This window comes from Ochotona curzoniae, unplaced genomic scaffold (assembly GCF_017591425.1).
Source record: "Ochotona curzoniae isolate NIBS_2020 unplaced genomic scaffold, NIBS_Ocur_1.0 contig_3643, whole genome shotgun sequence".
Taxonomy (NCBI): Eukaryota; Metazoa; Chordata; class Mammalia; order Lagomorpha; family Ochotonidae; genus Ochotona; species Ochotona curzoniae.
This window is the reverse complement of record NW_024465933.1, coordinates 6,502,603-6,526,901: the sequence shown is the minus strand read 5'-3', so window position 1 is coordinate 6,526,901 and position 24,299 is coordinate 6,502,603. Positions and strand designations below refer to the sequence as shown.

General features: G+C 48.1%; 1 protein-coding gene across 1 annotated transcript in view; it reads right to left on the bottom strand.

Annotated features, from left to right (window-relative positions):
- Nucleotides 1-4,240: 4,240 nt before the first annotated feature.
- The window catches only part of LOC121158200 (nuclear body protein SP140-like protein), a 111,025-nt gene continuing 90,966 nt past the window's right edge, over nucleotides 4,241-24,299 (bottom strand). The window contains exons 15-25 of the mRNA XM_040982861.1: nucleotides 19,100-19,147; nucleotides 18,614-18,661; nucleotides 17,220-17,324; nucleotides 14,446-14,588; nucleotides 13,275-13,313; nucleotides 10,134-10,175; nucleotides 9,172-9,287; nucleotides 7,621-7,741; nucleotides 7,276-7,347; nucleotides 6,621-6,761; nucleotides 4,241-5,032 (exon numbers count right to left, since the gene is read on the bottom strand). Coding sequence (XP_040838795.1) covers nucleotides 4,940-5,032; nucleotides 6,621-6,761; nucleotides 7,276-7,347; nucleotides 7,621-7,741; nucleotides 9,172-9,287; nucleotides 10,134-10,175; nucleotides 13,275-13,313; nucleotides 14,446-14,588; nucleotides 17,220-17,324; nucleotides 18,614-18,661; nucleotides 19,100-19,147 — 968 coding nt within the window. The 3' untranslated portion in view covers nucleotides 4,241-4,939. The remainder of the gene's footprint in view (nucleotides 5,033-6,620; nucleotides 6,762-7,275; nucleotides 7,348-7,620; nucleotides 7,742-9,171; nucleotides 9,288-10,133; nucleotides 10,176-13,274; nucleotides 13,314-14,445; nucleotides 14,589-17,219; nucleotides 17,325-18,613; nucleotides 18,662-19,099; nucleotides 19,148-24,299) is intronic.

Sequence of the window (24,299 nt, the reverse complement as noted above, 5' to 3'; positions counted from 1 at the left end):
CTCCCGACAATAAACAGATGGGTTTTGTTTTTTAATCCAGTCTACTAATCTATGATGTTTGATTGAGCTTATGCCATTTACATTCAGAGTTAATTTGGTCCTGTCATTTTAGGAATGGATTGTTCATTGATTTAGTCTTCTGTTGTCATTTTACTGGGATGTTCTTCCCGTTTGCCTTTGGTTTTGGTAGGTGCTATTCCTCTTCTCTGTCAAGAGAACATCTTGAAGTATCATTTGTAGGGCAGGTTTGGAAGAGGCAATTTCTTTTAACTTTTCTTTACTCTGGAATAATTTTATTTCATTTTCAAAGATGAAAGAAAGCTTTGCTGGATATGTTATCCTAGGCCAACAATTTTTTTCTTTTAGAATCTGGAATATGTCACTCCATTCTCTTCTTGCCTGTAGAGTTTCCTGTGAGAGATCTCCTGTGAGCTTAATTGGCATTCCTTTATATGTCAATTGATTTTTTTCACATGCACATTTAAGGATCTTTTCCTTATGTTCAATTGAAGAGAGCTTGATTATCAGGTGTCTTGGTGAAGATTGCATTTGATCAAGCCTGTTGGGAGTTCTGTGTCCCTCCTGGATCTTGTTTCCCAATTCTTTCTCCAGATTAGGGAAATTTTCCTTGATTATTTCATTAAATACATTTGCAACTCAGCTTCTCTTTCTGCACCTTCCGGGACTCCCATAACTCTTATATTTGGCCTCTTAATAGTGTCTTTCAATTCTTGAATACTTTTTTTGGCCTGATCCAGCTCTGCTTCCAGCTTTTTGTTTGTTTCCCCCTGGTGACAGGAGATATGTTCCAATTCTGAGATTTTTTTCTTCTGCTTGCTTCATTCTATTTTGGAGACTCTCCACTGTACTTGTAATTTGCTCTACTGTGTTCTTAATTTCTGATATCCCAGCCTTGATTTGCTTTACTGCTTCCTTAAATTCTTTGAACTCTTGCATGAGCTTCTCATTTTTGACCAGAATCTTTAAAATGAGTCTTATGGATTCTGTGTCCCCCATTTTCTCGATGTCTTCCTTAGTGAACTCTGAGGTTGGCCAAAGGATTTTGCTCCTTTGCAGGGGAGTTTTCAGTAAGATTCATTGTGCCTTTGTCTCTTCTTTTGCTCTTGATCATTGTACTTCTAGTTAGCAGAGTCTTCTTCTTGGGGCAGGTCCTAAGCTGTGTCACCCACAGGTCTACAATGCGATTTTACTTATTACAGTTGGTACACCACTTTTTTGCTTTGCAGCCACTTGTGCCACAACCTCCAGCGAGTTCCAGGCCTGGATTCTTATGTCAGATATCCACCGTGATCTCCACAGCCCCAGCTCTTGGCTCACCGCTCTCCACCTCCTGTGATACTGTGCTGAGGCTGCACCAGTGTCTCTGCAACCTTTCTCCCTCTTCCGGTTGGAGTGGGTTCCAGGATTTGAGACACCAGGTGTACTATCTAGTTAGGTTGTTGGTGGTGCTGATCTTGTCGGAACTTGTTGGACGTTAGGTCTGGATGCCACACTGACCTATTTTGACCGGTACGATGCCACAGTCGGTATTATTTTCCTGCGGGACCTCAGTGAGTTCTCACGAGCTCAGCCCAAGCGCAGTTCACTGTTTTCACTTGCAGTCCCAAAGCTATTGCCACAGTGCACAAAATGGCGCCCGACGTGCTACCACAACAGTTCTTGATCTGCTGGCTGACAGATCCGAGGGTTACCCAGACCTGCCCTGGATGGAACCTGTAGAATGCCACGTCATTGCAGTTCACTGAGTCAGAAATGAGCTCACTCCCTCTTAGAGCATGCTCAGTCCTTTCCCTTGCCCTTTCCTCCTTACGCAAAATGGTGCCCAATTCAGCTCTAGGGGGCTGACTGGGCTATGAAATTCACTCTTCTCACACCACCTGAGATTTATTGCTCTGTCTCTGCTCCTGGCCAAATCAAACGGACCAGCAGGACAGATAGTTCCCTGTCTGGGTTCACCTGGTGAGCACCCAGTGAAAGTCCCTTCCCACCTGGTTGCTGGTGGAGTTCAGGCTGCTAGTGGAGTTCAGATCGCCGTGCTGGAGTATCAGTCACTGCAACACCACACTGCTGTGCCCGCTGCTTTCCTGTGTCTGTCAGTCTCCAGGTACCCCTCTGCTGTTGTACTCACCTTTCCTATTTCCTGAAAAATGTCCTCTCTGCTTCATCCTGATTAAATGTTTCTCCATCCGTTTAAACGTGTCCTTACCCATTCCGCCATTTTGATTCTTCAAGTAATCCCTTCTGAGCTGTTTTCACAGTGGCACCAGTTCTGTCTGCATTCATGTGCTGTGTGTGGATGCTCTGTTCATTTCCTTGCATTGACTACTGGAGAACAAGAACACGAGATAGACATTCCAGGGTCAGGTGGAGGTGTCAGAATCCTGGAGGTCAGAAGCCTGCCTGGGTGGCAGAGGCTTAGAGACCTGTCAGCACAGAGAGTGACACTGGAGCTGGGACCAGAACGAGGCTACCCAAGAACTGACCTGCAGTCGCTTCCACCTTTCAAGGTCAGGGGTGGGAGGGAACCTGCGGAAGAAAATGAGAAAGTGGCAGCTGGGAAGGTGGGAATCCAGGAGGCTGCCTAACTGTGTGTCCAGCTGCCCCTCATTTCTCTATAACTCAGTGGCCCCTGGCACCCTATCAGGAGGGAGCCCAGGAGAAGAAGCAGGTAGTGCAAACTGCATGGCTCCAGGCCAGCATGGAGGGGTGCACTCAACAGGTGGGGAGCTTCTGGGTGCCAGTGTTTGCCAGCCTAGAGTTGGGTTTCACCAGAAGCAAGTTAAAAGGGCTCTGTGCAGCCAGGCCCTGGCCCTGCTGCTTGGGCTGAAGTCACACAGACACCGCACGACCGCAAGACCCTGGCAGCCCTGTCTTCCTTCCTACAAGCCTTCCATTCATCTGGAGCCAAGCATCCGGTTGCTGGTTCGCTGTCTTGGGGAGGCTGGAGTCTTGGGGTGGGAGGGTGAGGGCAGGTGGTGGTGCGGTGGGGGAAGGTGCCTCAATGGATTCCAAGGAATGAGCCGGTAGCAGGCAGAGTCACATGAGTGGTGCACCTTTGTCCCCCGCACAAGGACACCCCACATGCCCTGCAGCTAGACAGGTCTGGAAGCTCTTGGGGAGGTAACGGGGTGGGTGCCCATCGGGTCCCTTTGAGCAAGCCCTTGTCAGTGACTTACCTCGGAGGGGGCATTTCCAGAGCTACTCATAGGGAGGCATGCCATTTTTCCTGCCAGATGTAAGGACGGAATACCATGAGGAATGTATGTGGGAGATGGATAGTAGAGCTGCCAACCCTTGTGCCATGGATGGGTTTGTGTCGCAGTCGGAGACAATGGGTCTGCACTCACCCAGAGCTTATCTCCTGACTTATAGTACAGCCTGGGGGCTGCAGGGCAAGACTTAACAGGTGCCAGGATGATGTGGGTTTGTGCACAGAGCTCTGTCTGGGTGGGCCCAGGCCTGGTCTGCTCTTGTGGGGGGATGCCACAGCAGTCGGGAGACCCCGCATTGTCACTGCTCTGTGGCTTGGGACCACTGCGAGCTCCCCGTGTTCTCTGGTGATGTTGGGAAGCAGGGTCTGGGAGCACCTGCCACGGATGACCCTTGCCTTGGAGGCATATTTCTGAGTGAATCATAAGGGTTACAGGGGAAACTGATGTTGGTCAAGGAGAGCTCTGTATCCTGCTCCCTGCAGGCATGTGATGTGTGACAGGTGATGCGGTGCTGCAGGGCTGGAGCCGGGTCCTTGGAATCACAGTGGCTCCCTCTGCACTACAGGAAGCTTCATCCAGTGCCTACCTTCTCTGCTCACCCTCCCACCTCCCTGGCCTTTCCATCCTCCTTTTGAAATCTGGAGGTGGTATTGCAGCCTGGACTATAAGGCACCTGCTGAAGAGTTACTCATTTCCCCGCAGTTGTCCATGTCTGTAGAGTCATATACTCCATGATGATGCTTTGGCCACAGAAGGGAGGCATGTGTAAGGGTGGTCCTAGGTTTGTAATGGAGCCAGACATTCTCATCAGTCAGCGATGCTGCGGCTTTCCTAGCATTACAGTGCCAGGCGGTGGTACTGGCAGAAGCAAACCGTGGCCAGGTGCATAAAGATAGAGCAGGTACGTAAATTACATACAATGTGCAATTTTGGATACTGACAATGGAAATGACTACGGGACTGGTTTATGTTTCACTGTTCTTTATTTTTATTGTCATTACTGAATGTACACTCACTCATAAGAAAAAGTATGTTCTAAGAGAATACGCCGCATCCACGGTCTCGGATGTTCCCTGTGGGCTTTCTGGTGGCATCAGGAAGCCACCTGGAGTGGCTGACCCTAACCATCTAGGCAGAGCCACCCTCCAGCAGAGCCAAGGCTCGTCAGAGCTTTCAGAGCCCAGGTAGTGAATGCTTCCATCAGTGGAGTCAATCGCGGTTCCACGGAAATGTCATGTATCCACCAAGTCTTCCTGATGCTTTTGGGTACCAGGCACAAAACAAAACAAAACAGAAAACAATCGCCAGTACTGCCCAGCATTCAGTAAGGGAGTGATCTCTGCACTTACACCTGCATGTGTGTGAGTGAATGCACAGATCTCAGGAGCTTTCTGTAACAGTCGGCAGTAACAAAGCACAGGGAGAGAGGTACCGTTGACAGTAACAACCAAAACATAAAATACTTCGGGGTGAAGAAGAATGTCAGTCCTGTGTGGGAAGAGACGACGTTGCTGAAGGATCTGATGAAGGATCTGAATGCATGGAGGCCATGAGCAGGCCAACGCTCTGTGGAGAAAGGTGCCCTTCTTCCACAGCAACTTTCTCTCCAAGTGGTTCAATCCGAACACTTGGACAAGTCTAAATTTAGTTTAGACAAATAGGTGGTCAGGGATGGCTAAGAAATGTTGACAAGCGGTGGGCTCCAACTAAGACATGCTCTGCCCGGTTTCCTGAACTGCAAAAATACATTGGAAGTTCTTCTCAAACTTGGCCTCGAGTTCACTCAGGAACACTCCATCCTGAAAAAGAATAGATATGACATTAGCCACTGTGGGGCTCTGCTCCTCACCTCCCCCGTGGGCATGAGCCCCACAGCCGGAAGGCAGGTGTGCTCTGCTGTTCTGGTGGTTTCTCTTTGGAAGGTGGAAAAGCAGACTCTGCACCCCTTCCCCAAGACGCCTGGAGCCAGGAGTGCGGCAGATTCTGCGTTTTGGAGACTTGGCAAACATTTGCACATGCGCAACAGGATGCACTGTTTATACAGGCTGAGTTCACACACAAAAATTCATTGATGTACCGTCTGTGCCTTCCACACGGCCCGTAGGTAAGTGTGCACGCAACTTTTAATAATTTAATGCATGAAGCAAAGGTTTACAGTGTGGAATTTTCTGAACATTTGGAATTTCACATGTTTTGGTTAGGAATACTCAACTCACAAACTTCAGGCTAATTCCTGATGGGCAGTTCACGGAGAGATTTAATTTTATGAATTTTAGATATTGGATAACTTTTATGAATTCATGGATAGATGTCACTTTTATGAATTCTAGATACTAGATACTAGCACATTTTAAATGTAATAATGTGATAGCACAAAAGTGTCTAACTTTAATTCACGTTTCCCTTGTACCTTGACCTCACCCCTTGGGAATGCCTTTCACTATTTTTGCTGTAGGACTAGGAAATTCAGGCATAAAGCAAAGCAGGATTTGAAGGTGGGAGGTGGTTGGTGTGGTGTCGTCTGCAGGGCCTGTCCCTACCGGCTGGGAGGTAGACTAGCAGGCTCCGGCCTCGCCCCTCAACGTGTCCTCTTATGCCTCCGCCTTGATGACTCTATGGAAAAGGATCAGTCTAGCCCCACAAGACTGCAGCCACGAGACTGCAAAGCCATGATGACCTCTCTAGTTCATCTCGAGCAGCTGGATTCCATTTGAGACACTTCACAAGAACCCCTGGCCTTGACCAAACAAAACAGTGACCATGTCCATCTATGGTGGCCTCTGGTCCACTCTGCCATCACAATGTTCTCAGGAAATTGCGGGGGCTTCAGCCACCGACCAATCACAGGAAAGCTGCCAGCACCGTGGCACACAAGCTGGGGAGCACGGCTCAGCCCCAGCTTTAGTCCCTAAGCCTTGCTGCCCTCAGTCCCTCAGGGCATCACGGAGTGCAAAATCAACACCCACTTTCTCTCACCACCGTACTGGCATCAGCCATGGACTGGCTGCTCATGGGGCAAGCAAACCCAGGCTTTAACAGGGCGTCCATGACAGCATCCCTTCAAGATGGGAAGAGCTGATTGCCCTGAAAATGCCCTTGTCTTTCCTGTGGGGGTGAACAGCTCTGCTGAACGCCGAGCGTTCTGCCTTGGCAGAAATCTTCCATCTGTGAGAGAGTACAGGCAGGGGCCTTAGGTCCTGCTGGCAGTGACGCTTTCTGGCTTGGGCTATTTCCCCCCAGAGCTTTCTGGATACTTCCAGGTTGTCATTATCACGTTGGCTTGTATGAGCTTCTCAACTGACGAGGGCAGTTGAAACATTCGCTCTATAGAAGATGCAAGGTAGAAAGGCCATGACGGAGAGCAGGGACGCTAGGAGCATCACTTACGCTGCAAAATGCCTTGAGGTTCTGAAAGATGAGGCGCATGTCCTGCACGAAGCCCCCCACGTGCGAGTACACCTGACTGCGCAGCTTCTTCTTGATCTCGTCTAACACGGGCCCCTGTGTGCCCTGGCATGGCTGGGTGCCCTGTTGAGATCAACAAATACAATGGGAGGGCTGGGGGTGTGGCTCCACGCCTGCTTTCTCTAGACTCCCAGGGTGGGTGGATGAGGAAAGGGCGTGTGTTCCTCCCCCTCCCGCCTCCCTTGCATGGCTGAACCCTGACACTCTCCTCCCCCCGTGTAAGAGCTGTTGGGAGGTAACCATGTTGTGAGGGTGGAGCCTCCCCATTGGCTTGGTGCCCTTGTGGAGACCCTCAGGAGCTCCCTCCTTCTTGGTGCAGCTAGCTCTCTCAGAGGAGGAGCCTGGGTTAAGCCCAACCCCACTGGCACCCTCATCTGAGCCTTGCAGCTTCCAGATTCTGAGAAGTCAAATTATGTGGCTTCAGCCCCCCATCTACGATGCAAACTTGAGATCTCATCTAGGATGATTTGTGATAAGACATATGAAGGAAGACAGTCACCCAGAAAGCAGAGAGAAAAGCTGTTTGTACAATTTCCAATCACAAGTTCACAGCCTTCAGGCTGTGGCTGCTACTTACATAATGCGGTTTCGAGGCAAAAGCGGTACTTTCTGAGCACTGGTATACCTTCAGGAGGAGATACTCGCATCTCTGTAGAAGATGAAGACAGTGAGGGAAAGGCCCCTTGCATAGAGCTGCTCACCCACACGCCCAGGCAGAACACAGCTTCCAGGCTTGCGGACTCTTGGGAGCACACATGGAATGCGGGTCTCCTTTGAAGACCACACTCTGGTGTGAGGTCGTGGGATGGAAGCCCAGTGAGGGCCTGTGGTTTACCTTCAGGCACAGGTTCAGCCTGCTGTCAGACTGCGCTCCTGCCCTGTGCCCGGCAAGGAGTGGCCTCAGGCTCCTGGCACCACTCACCAGCTGCTGCTCAGGCTGCATCTGCATCTGCAGCACCTCTGATTCCTGATGAAGTGGCTGTTTCTTCCCACAACTCTGCCACATGTCTTTGGTCCTGCAGTTGAGGCAACTCCATGGGTTGCTAGGAGGTTGGACATAAGTGAGCAAAGACAGGATCGGTGAGTCAGTCAGGGATTCTGTGATTGCTGAAGTCCTCTCCTCAAGACTGACCTGTGGTTTCCATCTTTCTCTCACTCTCCTCTTGGAGACCCTTTGTTTTCTGTAACTAGAGACTCCCCTCCCATCAAGAGTGGCAGCACGAGTGACAAGCCTGTTGAGTGACATGCCTAAGGAGCGATGGAGTCTCATTCACCTCCAAACCTGGAGTTTGCATCAGAGCCTCTGGGAGTTTGATAACGATTCCTTTTTGGCACAGTCAAGTCTTAGAAATTAGCACCTTAAGTACTGGTGTCTTGGGCCATGATGCATCAACCTCATCTTTGTCAAACTCAGGAGAGCCAGGTTTCTGTTTTTTTCACTTTTGGCAAAAGCCAAGCTATAGGCATCTTCTACTCTGACACTGCCTTATTCCATTCTAGAATTTGTCCCGTAAAACCTTCTTGGAAAGGAAACCTACAAATGAGTTAGACACCTTCCATTTGCCCTAAGAGTCATTCCCCAGTGTCTCTCCCCTGCTGTCTGTGCTGTGAGGCTTTTGAAAATCAGATACAAAATAAATAAATATATAAAAAAAAGAAAATCAGATACACATACAATAACTCATCCTTGAGATGTCACCTCTCCCAGGATGTTCAGTGCATGTTCCATGGACCCAGACCAGCGTGGATCTGGGACTATATACAGGCTGATCAAAACGGCTGTTCTGTCTTCTGCCTCTATAGTTTGTCCAGTTCATCAAAGGCATGCATTTGCACTGATGCCCTCAGATGGCACCCTGGGGGCAGGTGGCTTACTTGATCCCTCCCAACATGGAAGGAGAAAGCTTTGACCTCACCAGGACAGATGCCTTCCTCATAGAGGCCATTCTCCTGGCCACAGCAGTTCTACCCAGAGCATCATTCTCAGGACACCTCATCGGTCTCCATGGTAACCTACACAGCATCAGCCTTGTCTGAAGCAGGGGCTCACATCCACAGAGTTCACAGACCTTACCATGCTCCTTGCGATGCAGAATCAGCTGACTTGACAGATAGTGGCACAGCCTTCTGAAGGCCCTAACAACCTTGCTTGCAATGTTGCCACAGCAGGTCAGGATGCGTATGTGTGTGTATGGTAGAGGGTCGGGGAGAGGGGAGAGATATGGCTTGAACCAACAGCCAGGGTAGGATGGTGTCACTGTGTCAGTGTGTGAGGTTCTAGGAACCATCTGAAGAGACTCTGCCTCTATGAGTCTGCTGCTATTGGCCACGTTAGAGCTCTGGGAGATCCTTATGGATCCTCATCTGATGGATCCTTGAAGCTCTTCACCAGGACCCAGAACCCGGCAGGCCAGCTGTGAATGATGCAGGTGCTGTACCAGGAGAGGGTTGGGTGGGGAAGTGGCTTACTAACCTCTTAGGGTCTATATGTGAGATGTGGCAGTCCTGGTGGTAGGATCTTGAACAGGTATCGCAGCAGTAAATCATCCCCCCTTGGCAGCACATGTCACACTCATTGGAGTTCTCTGGCTGAAAGAGGAGATGGAATAGATGTCTTGGGGATTAGTGAGACCCCACAGGTCAACACACTGGGATTCTAGGACATGTGACCTTGCACATGCCAAGGTGACACCTGGAAGTCTCCAACCTCAAAAGGAAAGGATCCACATCGAGTGGAGATTTTTCAAGACCATTCTGTTGTGCGGTAAAGTTCAGGAAGTGCTGGCTCTGTGTCAGCAACAGCAGAGGTGGGGCTAAGCTGAAGCCAGGAGCTAGGAACCCCATTTGGTCTCCCATGTGACTGCAGAGGCCCAAGCATGTGGAGCGTCACCTACTGCTTTCCCAGGCACATTAGCTGGGAGCTGGATCAGCAGTGCAGCAGCTGCAACTCAAACTAGTGTTCATATGGGATGCCACTGGTGCAGGGCAGTGACAGGACAGAAGTTTTTATGAAAGCTGAGATTCAGACCCAGAATAGCTTAGAAATAGCACCAAAAATGAACTAAAAATCATCTGAATCAATTATTTTTTGGTTGGCAAAGCCTGGCCTCAAAACATAGTGTGTTATCTAGCTACATTCATCATTTAAATTGACTTGTTCCAGGGCAGTTCATGAGAACATACTATGATGGAGTCAACTTCTGTGACATTCTGTGTCCCGTAGTTCCATCCATAAGCCTCTGAGCAGTTGAATGGCAGGCCTGGGTGCAGACCCTGTCCTGGGAGTTCTGTGTGTTGAGGTGAAAGAACCAGGGTACGAAAGGCATTCTGCCGCCAACTGTGAGCATGCGGCAGGGGACAGCAGTAGGACTGAGATCATGTGCTTGGGGAGAAGCCCGGACTCTCACAGGATCACAGGAAGGAGACTGTACTTACATAAGGGTCAATAGAGATGCTGCTGTCAGACTGCTGTGTACGCTGTGGAAAAGAGAAAGACTGAGTCACAATATTGGATATGACCTTTCATGAGTCATAGTTTCATGAGTATAGTTTTAAAAGAATTATTTTTTAAAGATTTGTTAGACTTACAGAGGAAGAGGGGCACACACACACACACACACACACACACACACAGAGACTCGTCTGGTTCACTCCCCTATGATCACAGCAGCTGGGACTGAGCCAGCCTCAAGCCTGACTCCTGGGACTCCATCTGGGTCTCTCCCATGTGAAGTAGAAGCCCAAGCACCTGGGCCACCTTTCGCTGCATTGCCCAGGTGCATCAGCAGGGACTAGGATCAGAAGTGGAGCAGCCAGAACTTCAGCCAGCACTCAGATGGCATGCCAGTGTTGTAGGCAGCAGTTTAACCTGTGACACCTGAACAGAACATTTCAGTCTTTTGTGCCACAGCCCTCCCTTGGTTTCATTTTGTATCTGTGTTTATGTGGCTGGGTGTCGAACTAGAGAATGGAAAGCATTCATTACTGTGTTCATGGAGGTTTGGCTTTAAGTAGGTTTCAGACCTGGTTCTTCAACCCCAGGTGCAGGCCTTTGGAGGCCATGCAGGGAGCCTGGCCTTGGTTCCCAGACTAAGCCACGACACTGTGCTGGTCCTCCCACGTGGGGGCCCTTGGCCCTTTTCCTCTAAGTTAGGACCGTGGAAACCAGGCTGGGTCACCATTCACTGACTCTCATAACCATTCAGTTCAGAGCAATGCAGCAGCCCCCAAAAGACCTCCTCAGTGGGATGCAATGCTGAGGACCACAAGTTCCCAGAGTCTCCAGTGCTCACAGCTCTTCTTCCTCAAGATGGGACTTCTCCACATTCTCCTGAATCCCAGCTACATGGACCCTGGGTATCTGGGATGGCTTGGCCTCCCTCCAGCCTAGAACAATGGCTACCCCAGCTCTTACCTCCTGCCCACAGCACTCAGTGTGACTCAGACCACACAGACTGGAGATGATGGCCATGTTACTGCCCACCTCTTTGAGTGGTGCAGAATTCCATTTTCCCCCAGCCCCACCATGTATTATTATGCCAGGTCAGGCAGGAGGCTTACACAATTCGGTCATATTGGCCTGCTCTGCATTACCACTGATCAGCATAACACCTGGCACCTAATAGCTGCTCCACAGTTGCTTGTTGAATGGATGCATAACACAAGAATCAGAAACCAAGGGCTGGGGTAGAAGACCCGGTGGAGAGACCCTCTGGGAGCTGAGGTGGTTTCACCTTTGGAGCAGGTGCTTAGGGCATGGCGGGGGAGCACCTGTGATGAAGCGAAGGGAAGGGAGATGACCAGCTTTTGATTAGCCTATGCTGAACTCACTTAATCAATAGATCAAATCACTTCTCTCCAGAAACCTTGGTGGATGCAGAAGCCTGTCCCTGCATCTCTAGTTATCAAGTCAGTGAAGAAAATGGCCCCTGGCCATCTTTGTGAGGACTGGCTTCCTGGTATGCAAGGGATGTGGAAGGTTACCTATGCCACAGGTTATGGAAATGGAAGTCCTTCCCTGACACTCCTGCACCACGTGCTTGCTCTCTCACCTGCAGCCTTGGCGAGGACAGGCAAGGCAGTGCTTTCACTACTTTCTCTGGAGTCCACACAGCATGGAGGTCGCTGGTCTGTGAACTCCATAATGGCTCGCTCACACGGAGGGAGTCTCCACCATCACTGATGGCATGGGGTCTGTAGAGCCCCTCTGATAGGCCGAGGTCTCTTCACAAAGGAGAGACTGCAGATCAGCAGGCTTACAGGGCACTTCTGCTGCAGTCCTGTTCTTCTCAGAATGTAATAAAGCAAAAGCATTTCCCGTGTGTGTGTGTGTGTGTGTGTGTGTGTGTGTGTGTGTGTATACAAGCTTATGTGCAGTGCAGGGAAAGTATGCATGAAAGGCAGAGGATGTGTTTTTGTTGTTTGGCCATTGGGTGATGTTCGTTCCCTGGGGAATTCTACATTAGGTCATTTAGTGTGATCATAGGATGTTCCCAGCGAAACAGCTGCTCCTTCCCTGTATGTATTTCAAACCCACACTTGCTTTTTAAACTCCACTCCCATCGTCTGTGCTTAGCTCTAAGAAAGTACGACATTTCAGATCTAGTGAAATGCGACAGACTGGCTCAGCTGGGAGCAATCAGTCCGACGGGAACAGGATCCCTGGAACGGTGGGCAAGAATTCGGGGTTGACAAGCAGACATGACAACTCAAGGCAGTTGTATGTGAGTGAATTTTGCAAAAGCAAGGCATCAGCTTATATATAGTAGATGATTGCAAAGGGATGTTCTCTTTGTTTATTCATGTGGTTACATTTCCACAAACAATTATTCCAGGGAGGTAAGTGGGTCTGCTGATAAAAGATTGTTCTCTAACAGCCTGGTGACAGCCTGCAGTTGCTATTTCTTGTGGATGCGGTGTGGCACCAGCTGCAGTTTTAATCATTAAGCGCTTAGCTCTCATTGTGTTTTGTGCCTTACATTGGCTTTAATATTAACCTGTCTATTTTTCTTAGTTTTTCTTCCTGTATGGTGTTTTAAGCTATAGATTTCCACTATAATCTTCTTTTTAGGAATTCTCAAACATAGTCCCAGGTAGGTTTGTTAAAGCTAGTGACCTGATAGTTTTATCTCAGACTGCTTGCCAGCCTTGTCCAGTCTCCTGTCAGAAGGCTTCATAGAACTATAAAGGAACATTGAGCCTTTGCCGAACACAAGTAGTATTATTCCAGCCATGAAGATAAGAGCAAAGAGAGCACAGTCAGGAATGCCAAGACCACTAGAGATGCAGCCGAGTCCAGGAGGCATCCTTCCTTGAAGCTTCCGCCTCGGCCTGGTGATTTCTCACGCAGGCTCCACTGGAGGTGGCGTGACAGTGAAATACATACCAGGGGGGCTCACTCTGATCATTTATTCTGCAGGACTGCTCCCATCTCCAGCTGCAGCTTCCAGTGCCCAAAGCCTCCTACCTTGTGCGATGTTTGGAAGCAGCAAGAGCATCAAGAATAAAATTAATTTTATCACGGAAAATCAGAGATTGGATGGATGAGACACTGGTAGGAAGTCAGGCGATAATCACCTTTCTTCTGCTTCTTGGTGGGTTTTGCAGAAATCCTTTCTGAAAGACAGAAACAGTCAGCGACATCATGGATCTTGCCTTTGTTCTGTGAGGCTTGTGTCTATGACTATCTTCTAGCAATTTCTATCGGGGTGTCTCACTGTCAGCTCTAAGTCAAGATGTCTTCATGGAGATTGTTTTCCACGATGCTCTGGTGATGGAGGGCTTCCTGCCCTCTACCATCAGCTGAGCTAACAACTGGAGCCTTTTTAACCAGATGTGTCCCAGCACATGGCGCAGCACAATTCTGGCTGTCCTTTGTGTGCACATATGATGCCCTGTTCATCATTCTTGTTTGCCAGACTGTTCTTGGACATGAAAACTGTCCTGGGAATCTGCCCTTGACTTCAGAGCCAGAAACGACAGTCCCTCATCCAGCTGCTTCCTCACCTCCTGCCAATGCTCCTTACTCCAGCATGCGCCCCATGCTACTCCGTGGTTGGGGGCAGCCATCTCCCTAGTTTGGGATTCATACCTGGTCCTCTCTTGTAGCTTGAGATGGAGCTCATTAAATATTTGCTTTACAAAAATCCCTTTCTTCATTGCAAGAATGCCACAAGCAAGGACTGTCTGAGGTGTGCTGGAAGAGCTCAGTATCCGGGTTTGAAATTCAACAGGTTCATCTGCACGGAGAGCCTGTTCCTGCCTTGTCCATGCCAGGGGATTCATGGAAGGGGCAAAGCTATCACTTATAATGTACTCTGTTTATGTCCTCTTTCAAGGTTAACACTGACTGGTTCATCTAGCTGAAATACACTAGAATCTAGGAACTACCCACACCATTCAGCATTTCCATATACATAATTCTATGACGGTACATTTATTGGTTCCTAAAGTTGCACACTCCCTTCTCCCCTCATGTGACCCACTGCACAATTCCTTTGTGGCAGAATGAAGACCACAAGGTGCCAACCATCCTGTCCCCCAAAGGGGACATGCTAATGTAGTTACAGGACCAGGCTGTAAAGCAAGCCAATCATGGAGACACTGAGTTGTGCAGTAAAGCTACAATTGCATTGTCACCCTGGGATGTAGTCAGGATGGCTTTGTGGACACAGCAAAGGTCCCCCAAAGTCCAGACTGGTGAATCTTGATGGTAAAGCATTGACAAGACCTCAAGTCACCAAAATACCTGGATCAAAAATTTCAGGGGCCACCCGAGGCAGCGCACGCTTTGCTTCCAGTTCCTGGATGCCTTGTAGCCGCCTTCAATTTCAAATTCTCGCAGGGTGAAGAACCGTCCATCCTCACCCTGTATACACTTCTGACTGGAGCCTGTAAGATCAGGACAAGGTTAGCTCCTCCATGGCGACAGCACTAAAGCCTGGCTTCCTACCACCCTGGCCGTGGAGCTGCCCATCTGGGGTTCTGCATCTGTCGCAGGAGACTGTTTCCCCAACAGACCTCAGTGCTCCATTCCCAGAAAGAAAGGTCAAGGTTGAAGGAGACTCTGCATCGTGTATTTGTGTCTGGGACTTTCATGCAGTGAGGTGGAGAATAACTGCCAGCAATATTTATCCGTTCACAATATTTTATTATGATAAAAAGCAGTTGAGCAGCACTGAAGAACAAGCAGGACTGTCCTCCCTGTCTCTCTCTGGTTCTGTGCCAGCCTAAACATCAGTGGGACAGATGAGGACATACAGCCCCATGCTATATGTAGCCATGTGGAAACTGTCTTTACAGCTACTTCCACCATGACTTGCATAACTTCATTCCTCAAGATAATGATTGATCATCAACTCTTTATCATGGTCTGTACTCATGGCTACTTCATGCTAAAACTAACTATTATTATAGGATTCTGGTGTTATGACTCAACAGGCTAATCCTCCACCAGCAACCCATATGGGTGTCGGTTGGAATCCTGGCTGCTGCATTTCCAATCCAGTTCCCTGCTAATGGCCTGGGAAAGCAGCAGAGGCTGGCCTAAGGTCTTGGGACCCTGAACACACGTGGGGGACCTGGAAGAAGTTCCTGGCTCCTGGTTTTGGATAGGCTCAGCTTCGGCTGTTGCGACCATTTGAAGAGTGAACCTGCAGCAGATGGAAGATCTTTCTCTGTCTCTCCTTCTCTCTGTAAATAAGCCTGCCTTTCCAATGGAAATAAATATTTTGAGATACATTTATTTAATTGGAATGGCAGATTCACAGAGAGGAGAAACAGAAAAATCTTTCATCTGCTGGATGACTCCCCAAACATTTTCAACAGCTGGAGCTGAGCTGAAGCCAGGAGCCAGGAGCTTCTACCTGGTCACCCACGCAGGTGAAGGGTCCCAAGGCTTGGGGCTGTCCTCGGCTGCTTTCCCAGGCCACAAGCAGAGAGCTGGATGGGAAGTGGAGCATCTGAGACCTGAACTAGATTCTGGTGCTTGCAAGGTGAAGATTTAGTGAGACACAGTGTGAGGCACTAAATAAACCTTCTATTACAGAAATGTTTTCCAAAGTGAAAAGTTAAGTTACAAATATGAAATAGAATCATAGAGCAAATACTTAAACAGCCATTGGAGCCCAGAGGTATACTGTGGAAGTGGGAGAAACTGGCAGAGAAGGGGGAGGCAAGTTTTACTTGTTCTCATTGTGTGTGGGGGGAAGTTAAGAGCCACAGCGACTGAGTATCATGTCACACCTGACGCACACTGTCATGGCGAAGGCATTTTCTGAGTTTGTCCCCCAAGTCTTCATGTGTGGGATGCTAGGTCCTTAGTGTGGCCATGGGAGAAGTGGCTGGACCCTGAAGAAGTCGGGCCTCATGGGAACCCTGCAGGTGCTTGAGGGGCTGCCCACAGAAGGAATCGCAGGAGTCCAGCTGCTCTTGGGCTTTCTGCTTTGCAGTGTGCTCTCCTCTCATGTCCACCCATCCAGGTGCCATCCATCAGGAGGCCCTCACTAGAGGGTGGACACATGTGGCTGCCTCATCTCACACTTGCAGCCTCCAAACACAAGAGCTATGCCAACCTCTTTTTGTTATAACGGAGCTTGCCTCTGGTATTTCATTGTAGGAATGGAAAACTGACTGACACACCGTAGTGTATCTGAAACAGGCTGCCGATCTTTCTTCTGATTCCAAATCCTGAGCTCTGCGCCCCTAGCATAAGGCTGCTATGGGGAGAGGGCCCATGAAGGGCCTGTGGGATTTCTCAGATGTGTGCATTTTTTTAATCCAGGTTTTGAGCTGCTTGAGCTGGTGTCAAGTGCTAAATGGCATCCTGTGGACCTTTCTCATGATGAGAGGAGATATGGCCCAGTAGGCTAATGTCTTACGCATTTCAGAGGTTGGAAAAGCCACTGTTACTACAGGACATCTGGCGTGTGTGTATAAGAAAGCTAGCACCATGAGCCTGGGACTATCCTTAGAAGAGCCAATGGGGAATGGTCGGTCCTGAGCTGGCCTTATGGGATGGAGTTCAGGAGGGGTTCTGCCATCCTCAGAACTGAGAAGAGTGGTCAGCTGTGCCTGCAAGTGTGTGTGTGCAAGCCACGCAGCTTATGCAGAACACCTGCTTTCCTTCTGTGAGTTTGGGATTGGGAATGCGCCATGGAGAGGCCGTCTCCATGACTGATTACCTTTTGATGGAAATCCTGGCTTTCCCTGGCAGTCACCATGTGACACATGCAGGACTGTGCCCTATGCGCCTGCAGCAGATAGGGCTCCCAAGGGGCTTGTTCTCGGTCTCCTCTGGACCAGAGCTAAGTGTCTTTTTCCTTTGCTGACTCTGCTGTGCTGTCCTTCACTTAGAGAACCACTGGCTGGGGGCACAGCTGCAGACTGAGTCCTAGGGCTTCTCCTGGCGATGTTACAGAACACAGCAGGACTTGGAGGCTCAGCATGGGGGTCTGCCTCCTGAACTGCACGCTCTTTGCAGGGGCATTTCAGCGGTAACTCACAGAAGCCCATGAAGCTCACCTTGTTGCAGCAGATTCTTGTATAGAATCCCCTCCATGGGTCCACATTCGACGGGAAGCTCAGGACCGTTGAATTTTGCAATTTTTTGTATAGGAATTCTTCGACCTGCAGGAAGCATACATTTTTTTTCCATTTCGTTATCCTCTACTATTATGCATGGGCTGTTCTTGTTATTTACTTATTTGAAAGACTGAACAACAGAGAAAGGGATAACCAGAGATTCTCTCCACTGTTTCAGTCCCCTCATGGCTGCAGTGGCCAGGTCTGGGTAAACCAGGAACTCCATCCAGGTCCTTAGGGTGAGTGGCAGGTGCCCAAGTACTTGGGCCATCTTCTGCTGTGTTCCCAGGCAGGAGGCAGTCAGCTGGGACTCCACCTGGCACCCTGACAGCAACAGTTCAAGATTCCCCAATCATAGCTTAGAATACTCAGCAAGGATTCCCCCATGAGTTACATTTTGAGTTCTTTTATGGCAGTCTGGACACCTAAACATGATGTCACCTCCACTGCCATCCTCCAAAATCCTGTCTTGTGTGGCACAGTCTGAACACCAAGCTGCTGGCCAACCCACAGCTTCCTGGGAGGCAAAACCAGTAGCTTTTAGTCTTGTCCCTCTCCAACTTGAGGCATCAGCAGGGGGAGCAGGAACATGCAGGGGTGGCTTGTGGGCTCCCAGTGGGAGGTGTCTGTCTCCCCCTCCCTGTGTATTGCTTCACTTCCTGGACTCAGCTCTTGGTGTGATGGGGGGCCGGGTGGATGTGTTGCAGAGGAAGCTGCAGGAACTCAGGGAAGCCTGCACCCTGCACTAGGGGCCTGCAGGGATCTAATTCCACTGCAGCATAGTCTTAGAGAGAACCTCTGTGGCAGAGTGGCTGCACACTGGTAAGTAGGAGGATGGGCTGCCCTCAGTCCTCCAAGAACCACTTGGAGATACACAGGCCACCAGAGCTGGGGCAGGCCCAGAGCTGGGGCACTTGATGGAGTTCATCTACCACCACCTCCCACGCCAAAACAGGACAGATGTCAGTCAGAGGTGGAGTGGGAGTCAGGACATGGATCTGGGTGGAGCCACCAATGGCTCTCCACGTGTGCAAGCAAATGGTCGGCTAAGCATTACATGGGTGTGCCCTTTCCATCCTTCTCTTCTTTCCCTCCTCAAATGGCATCTGCAGTTAAGGAGGTGCTGTCAGACCTAGGGTGCCTCCTGGATCGGCTGGCTAATCCAGCAGGTGGGTGTTAGCACCAACCCGTCATGCTGCCACAGTCCCCATGCACTAGGGCAGCTGCAGAAAGCCAGCTCAGGAGACCCACTCACTGCTCAGGACGTGCAGCGCTGAATAAAAGCTCGGACCTTGAATTGTTAACAGTACATTTTAGCATTCTGCTCTTGTTACCTGTTCTCCTGCGTCTTTTCAAAGGACCATTGTTGACTCTTTTTGCCCCTGAAAAAGATGAGAAACAGCAATGTGCCTGATACAGCTCTGCATTGCAAACAGTAGTGCATTACAAAACACCATACAGAGGTAACTTTTCAGAAGCCCATCTGGGACATACTTACAAAAATTATATCCTAAAATTATAAATACATGACATATAAGAATGTATTGACAGTATAATCATGCATTATACATACCTGTGACTTGATATGCATTACACATTTTTAAAAACTTAACTGTGGTTTTACAGATGTATAATATAAATCAACTGTGTTTAAAAGAGAGAAATGCACAAAAACCTCCCACTTGTTCTTACTTTCCAAATGCGGAAAACAGTGGGACTGGGTCACGCCCAAGGCAGAAATCAAGAAGAATCGTCATTATTAATAAGTTGTTAGTTAATTCCTACTAACTATTTAAAATGTGGCAATCATTTGTTTTTACCTCTCTTCCTGCCTCTTTTCAAAGGATCACTGTTGACTCTTCTTGTCCCTGAGAAAGAAGGAACAGCAATGTGCCTGTTACTTACAGCACTGCATCGCAAACAGCAGTTCATTACAAAACACCACACAAAGGTAAAATTTCAGGACCCTTTCTAGTACTTAAAATATACATGAAATTTGTTTTATATGCTGCGACATTTCATTATTATTACTGTATAATCATTAGTAGATGCATAGTAATGATATATACTAATGATTGTTCTTTCTATACTTTTTAAGGAATTCTACTTCGTTCTATTCAACCACATTCCTACATGGTGCTTCTCCCCGGGGGCAGGCACTGGGGTCACCTGAGGTTGCGTTGCAGCACAGGGGGCCGGGCCCCAACCCAAGGCCTCTGCCTCTGCCTGTGCTGGTAACCAGCTTCCAGGATCAGCTACAACTGCAGGTCCTGGGGCTCGCACCGTGAGAATCAGGGACCATAGGCATAGTTCCTTCTGGTTCTCCCCACATCCCTTTGGGGTCTAACACTTTTCACATACATGTGAAACAAATTAATTGATTGGAGGTCAAGAGCTTTTCTTAGAGGGCCTGCTGATATTTAGCAGCTGCAACTACTCAGCTCTGCAGGCAAACCAGGAAACATTCATGCCCATACGTACAGGAAACGCCTGTGACTGTGTGCTAATAAAGCTTTATTAGCAGTTGGGAGGCTAGATGTAACCTGTAGAATGTAGTTTGCCAACCTTTTGCCTAGTCTTTTCAAAAGATTTATTTATTATTATTACAAAGTCAGATATGCAGAGAGGAAGAGAGACAGAGAGGAAGATCTTCCGTCCGATGATTCACTCCCCAAGTGCGCACAATGGCTGGTGCTGTGCTGATTGGAGCCAGGAGCCAGAAACTTCCTCCAGGTCTCCGACATGGGTGCAGGGTCCCAAGGCCTTGGGCCATCCTCGACTGCTTTTCCAGGCCACAAGCAAGGAGCTGGATGGGAAGTGGAGCGTGCCGGGACCAGAACCAGCGCCCATATGGGACCCCGGCACATGCAAAGCGAGGACTTGAGCTGCTAGGCTATTGTGCTGGGCCCTACCTAGTCTTACTAACAAGCAAGATGCTTGAAACTGGATATCCTGTATTTTAAAAATCAGCTCCCAATTCATTTCAAAGAATCTGCAAACAGCATTTGCTATAACACGGGTGAGTAAAATAATGACAATATGTTAACTTGATTTAGACTTTTGATTCCACTAACTTACTTCATCCTTAGAAAAAATCTATCAAACAGAGAGTAATACCATTATTTTACAAAAGACAAAGTGATGCTCATAGATAAAAAGGGAAAGTAAATATAAGTTTTGAACAGGTTTCCTTTGGGAAAGAGACAGAGATAAAATATGAAAGCAACAATACAAGGCCTTAAAACCAACATTATGGTGACTTTTACTGAGGAGATTGATGCTACAAATATAAACTTTAAATAAAATCTTTGTACTGAAGAAGAAGGGAAGTGATCAAGAACTTAAAAGCCAGGCCACTGAGGGGAATCTGTAGAAATGAAGGGCCAAGGTCTAATTAAAAGCACAAGCACCTGAATTCAAATGCATTTCAGAGGAGCAAGGTGCCTGATTCATGCACTGATTGGATGTGTTGTCCCTCAACATGAGTCACTCTCCATACATGCACTTAGGGCTGCACCATTCAAAAGTGTCTGAGCGTTAAAGTCAAGGGACAGAACAGGTATTGTTTCTAAAGTCCTGCCCCCACGGGATGCCGCTCAGAGTACTTCCCTCCATCCAAGACGGGACTTCTTGGTGCTGATCACATTGCTTCACGTTGCAAGGCTCTGTTTTACATACACTATACACCTCACCAGGATAAAACGGGTTTCCTAAGACACTAAGGGATGACTGCCATGCCGAGAGGACTCACAACCCGAGATCAAGACATGCTCTGCTTCACAAACGCTGCCCTCGGGAGGGAAGTGAAGATGCCAGGGAGGCACCTGTCGGAAGAGGTGACGAAGCCTGCATTCAGGAGTAAGAGCTTGGCAGTGGGTCCTAAAGGCCTGAGAGGAACAAGCAGGGGAAATGAAGAACTCTAGCAGGTAGAGTACTTCTTGCTTGATCTTCAGAATCAGAAATTGCTCTGCATTGATCAAAGAGTGGTACTGGGCTGAGTAGGGTAATGCTGTGGCTGCCAAGGGTCAAAGTCACCCATGAAGTTGTTCTGTGTGGGATTCTCCTCCTGTCACTAACAGTGCTGAAGGCATATCTTGGAAAAAGAGAACCTACTTGTTCTCTTCTTCTGCCCCTTTTCTGATTCGTTCTCTCTGTGTCTCTCTGTCTCCTTCCCCTGCCTCTTCCCTCCATCCCTTGTCCCTGTGGTCCCATGAGAAGACACCTGTGCTATGTCTGGACTATGTCTGCTTTTCCCTTCCCTATAAGGTAGCCAAGATGACGCCCTGGCCCTGGTTGTATGTAACCTGGATCTGCAGCAATAGCTATTACTGAGCAACATACATGGTTTTGCTCTGTGTCTTAGCTGGATTTCCCTTTTAATTAAAACGTACTGATAGCAAACAACTTCAGAGCAAAGAAACAGCATGTAGGCAGTCGCTCTTGCTTCTCAGCATGAAGAAATTCAGGTTGCCAGTCACATTATACGTAACAAAGTGCTCAGTCCTGTTGTATAGTGGTTCCTTGTGTGTCAGTGAGCTCTGGTCCCTTGCTACTGTTTTATATCTAGGAAGTAGAATACTTGGAGAAATTAGGATATGGCTCTTCTTGAGTCAGCCACTGCACAATACTAAAACCAGCATCAGCTCATTAATGCAGTAGTAAATTAGAAAAATTAAGTCACACAAAACTACTTTTGCCTCTAGTTGGGACCAGTATTTGGAGATAAAGAGTGTGGGTGATGTTCAGCTGACTGATTTATTCAGAACATCAACAGATGCCTCAACATCCAAGGAAGGTGCAACAGATGCTCTGCATCCTAAGGGAAGGTGCCGGTCTAGTCCTGTTGCCAGAAATGGAGGGGCTCTCCCTCTGCCAGCACCAGCCATCCCCATCTCCAGGACTCAGCCAAGCACTAAAGTCTAAATACACTCACCCTACCCTGCACTGGAGATCTCAGACTCACTCTGGAAACGTGTAGAGCTGCAAGGTCATGAGCAGAGATGAAGGCAGGACTTGGGGCCAATAACAGCGTCAATAAACAAATGGGATTACCTTGACCTGGTATCGTCAAAATGGAAGCTGGACAGGGTATTTTTGAGACACATTTTGCCCAGGGAATCTATTAGAAAGAACCTCCGCTGTCATAATTTCCAGGACGTTCCAGAGTCTTCAATTCCAAGCTGTGGTGGCTTGCATATATATGATTAGGGGATTTTATGAGAAGGATACATTTCTGTTCCCCACTGACAGAGTTTGGCTTAGAGGAATTGTGGGGGCTAAGCAGAGGCTCAGGGAATGCCTTGCTTCTCTCCATGGCTTAGCAGGTTCATGGGACTGAGAGTGGCTTCCCCCTTACTGTACCTTGCCCAGCAAAGCAAGGTGGGGACTCTGTGACTGCATGATAGGGCATGGAGAGTGGCTGGATCTCAGGGATGTCACAGGTGCTACTTCAAGGCTCACAGTTTCATGAGTGCAGAGGGTTCCGGGCTCACCCTGAGGACCATACAGATACTGTGTAATTTATGTGCTTCTGTGGATGGACTCATTACTGTGGACTAATTCTAGGCATTGATCATCGTGGAAGTGAGAAAGTGAGTGGACTCACACTGGTCACACCACACTCATGGCGGACTCACAGTGGCAATACTGTGACCATGGTGGGCTCACAGTCGTCACACCATGCTCATGGTGGGCTCACACTGGTCACACCATGGTCATGGGGGGCTCACAGTGGTCATGCTGTGGTCACAGTGGGCTTACTCCAGCCAATGTGGTCATATCTCCCCCTGCTGTTCATAAAGATCTATCATGCCCAACTTAGGTGTCATTGTGGACTCCTGTCCCACCCTTGTGCTTCAGAGCTCCTTGGTCCTACCTAGCACACACCTCTGGATATTTACTGAAGGAGTAGAAACTCCAGCCAGAGAGGCACAGTGCCAAGATACAAGTCACCAGAGGGGAGAAACCAACAAGTGTTTCATGCCTAAAAATAAAAGCAGAAATGCAAACAACATGCACAAGGAAAAGATAATGATTCCCCAAAAGAAACATAGCACTTCAATATTAAAATACGATGATGAAGAGATAGATGAAATGTCTGAAAAAGAATGATCATAAGATTACACAGAAACACAGGGAAACGAACACAGAGGAATTAATGTATGATATGGTTATTTTTTCTGAGATAAATATTGAGAAGAAATTAAACTTAGCTGTTTGAAATGAATAATTCAATCTGTCAAATGGGAAACACAGAAAAAAATCTTAACAACAGACTTGGTGGGGCAGGAGGAAGAATATCCTAGCAAGAAGACAAATCCTTGGAAATATCTCAGTCAGACAAAAAACCAACAACAACAACAACAAAAACAAAAAAAAAGAGAAACACTAAAGATAGTCTTTGAGCTCTGTGGGATATTAACAAATGACCAAACTTATGTATCTTAGGAGTTCCTGAAAGTGTGGAAAGAGTGAAATGAACAGAATGTTTATTAAGTGAGATCATGACAGAAAACTTCCCTAATTTGGAGGAGAAAAAATGATAATAAAGTTCAAGACGCACACAGAACTCTCTGTATTAGATATGATCAGAAAAGATCTTCACCATGACACATTATAGTCAAACACGCAACAGTAAAACATGAAGAAAAGATTCTAAAATGTTCATGAGAGAAATGCCAGATCACCTTCAGGGGCTTCTCAGTCAGACTAACAGCTGGTTTCTCTAAGAAACCCTTCAGTTTAGGAGAGAATGGAGACACACAGGCCAGGTCCTAAAAGAAAGTTTCAATCCGGAATACTGTGCCCAGCAAAGCAAGGTGAAATAAAGAGTTTCAAAAACAGAAAATGGAGAGAATTTGTTACCACTTGTCTAGCCTTACAAATGGTTCTTAAGAACCTGCTGCACATAGAAACCAGGAAAAATAGTCATCATTACAGAATGTGAAGGAGAAAAAGTCAGTGAAAAGCTGGCTATTTAAAACAAATGTTAGTGTATCTAAAGGGAGACATCATTACATA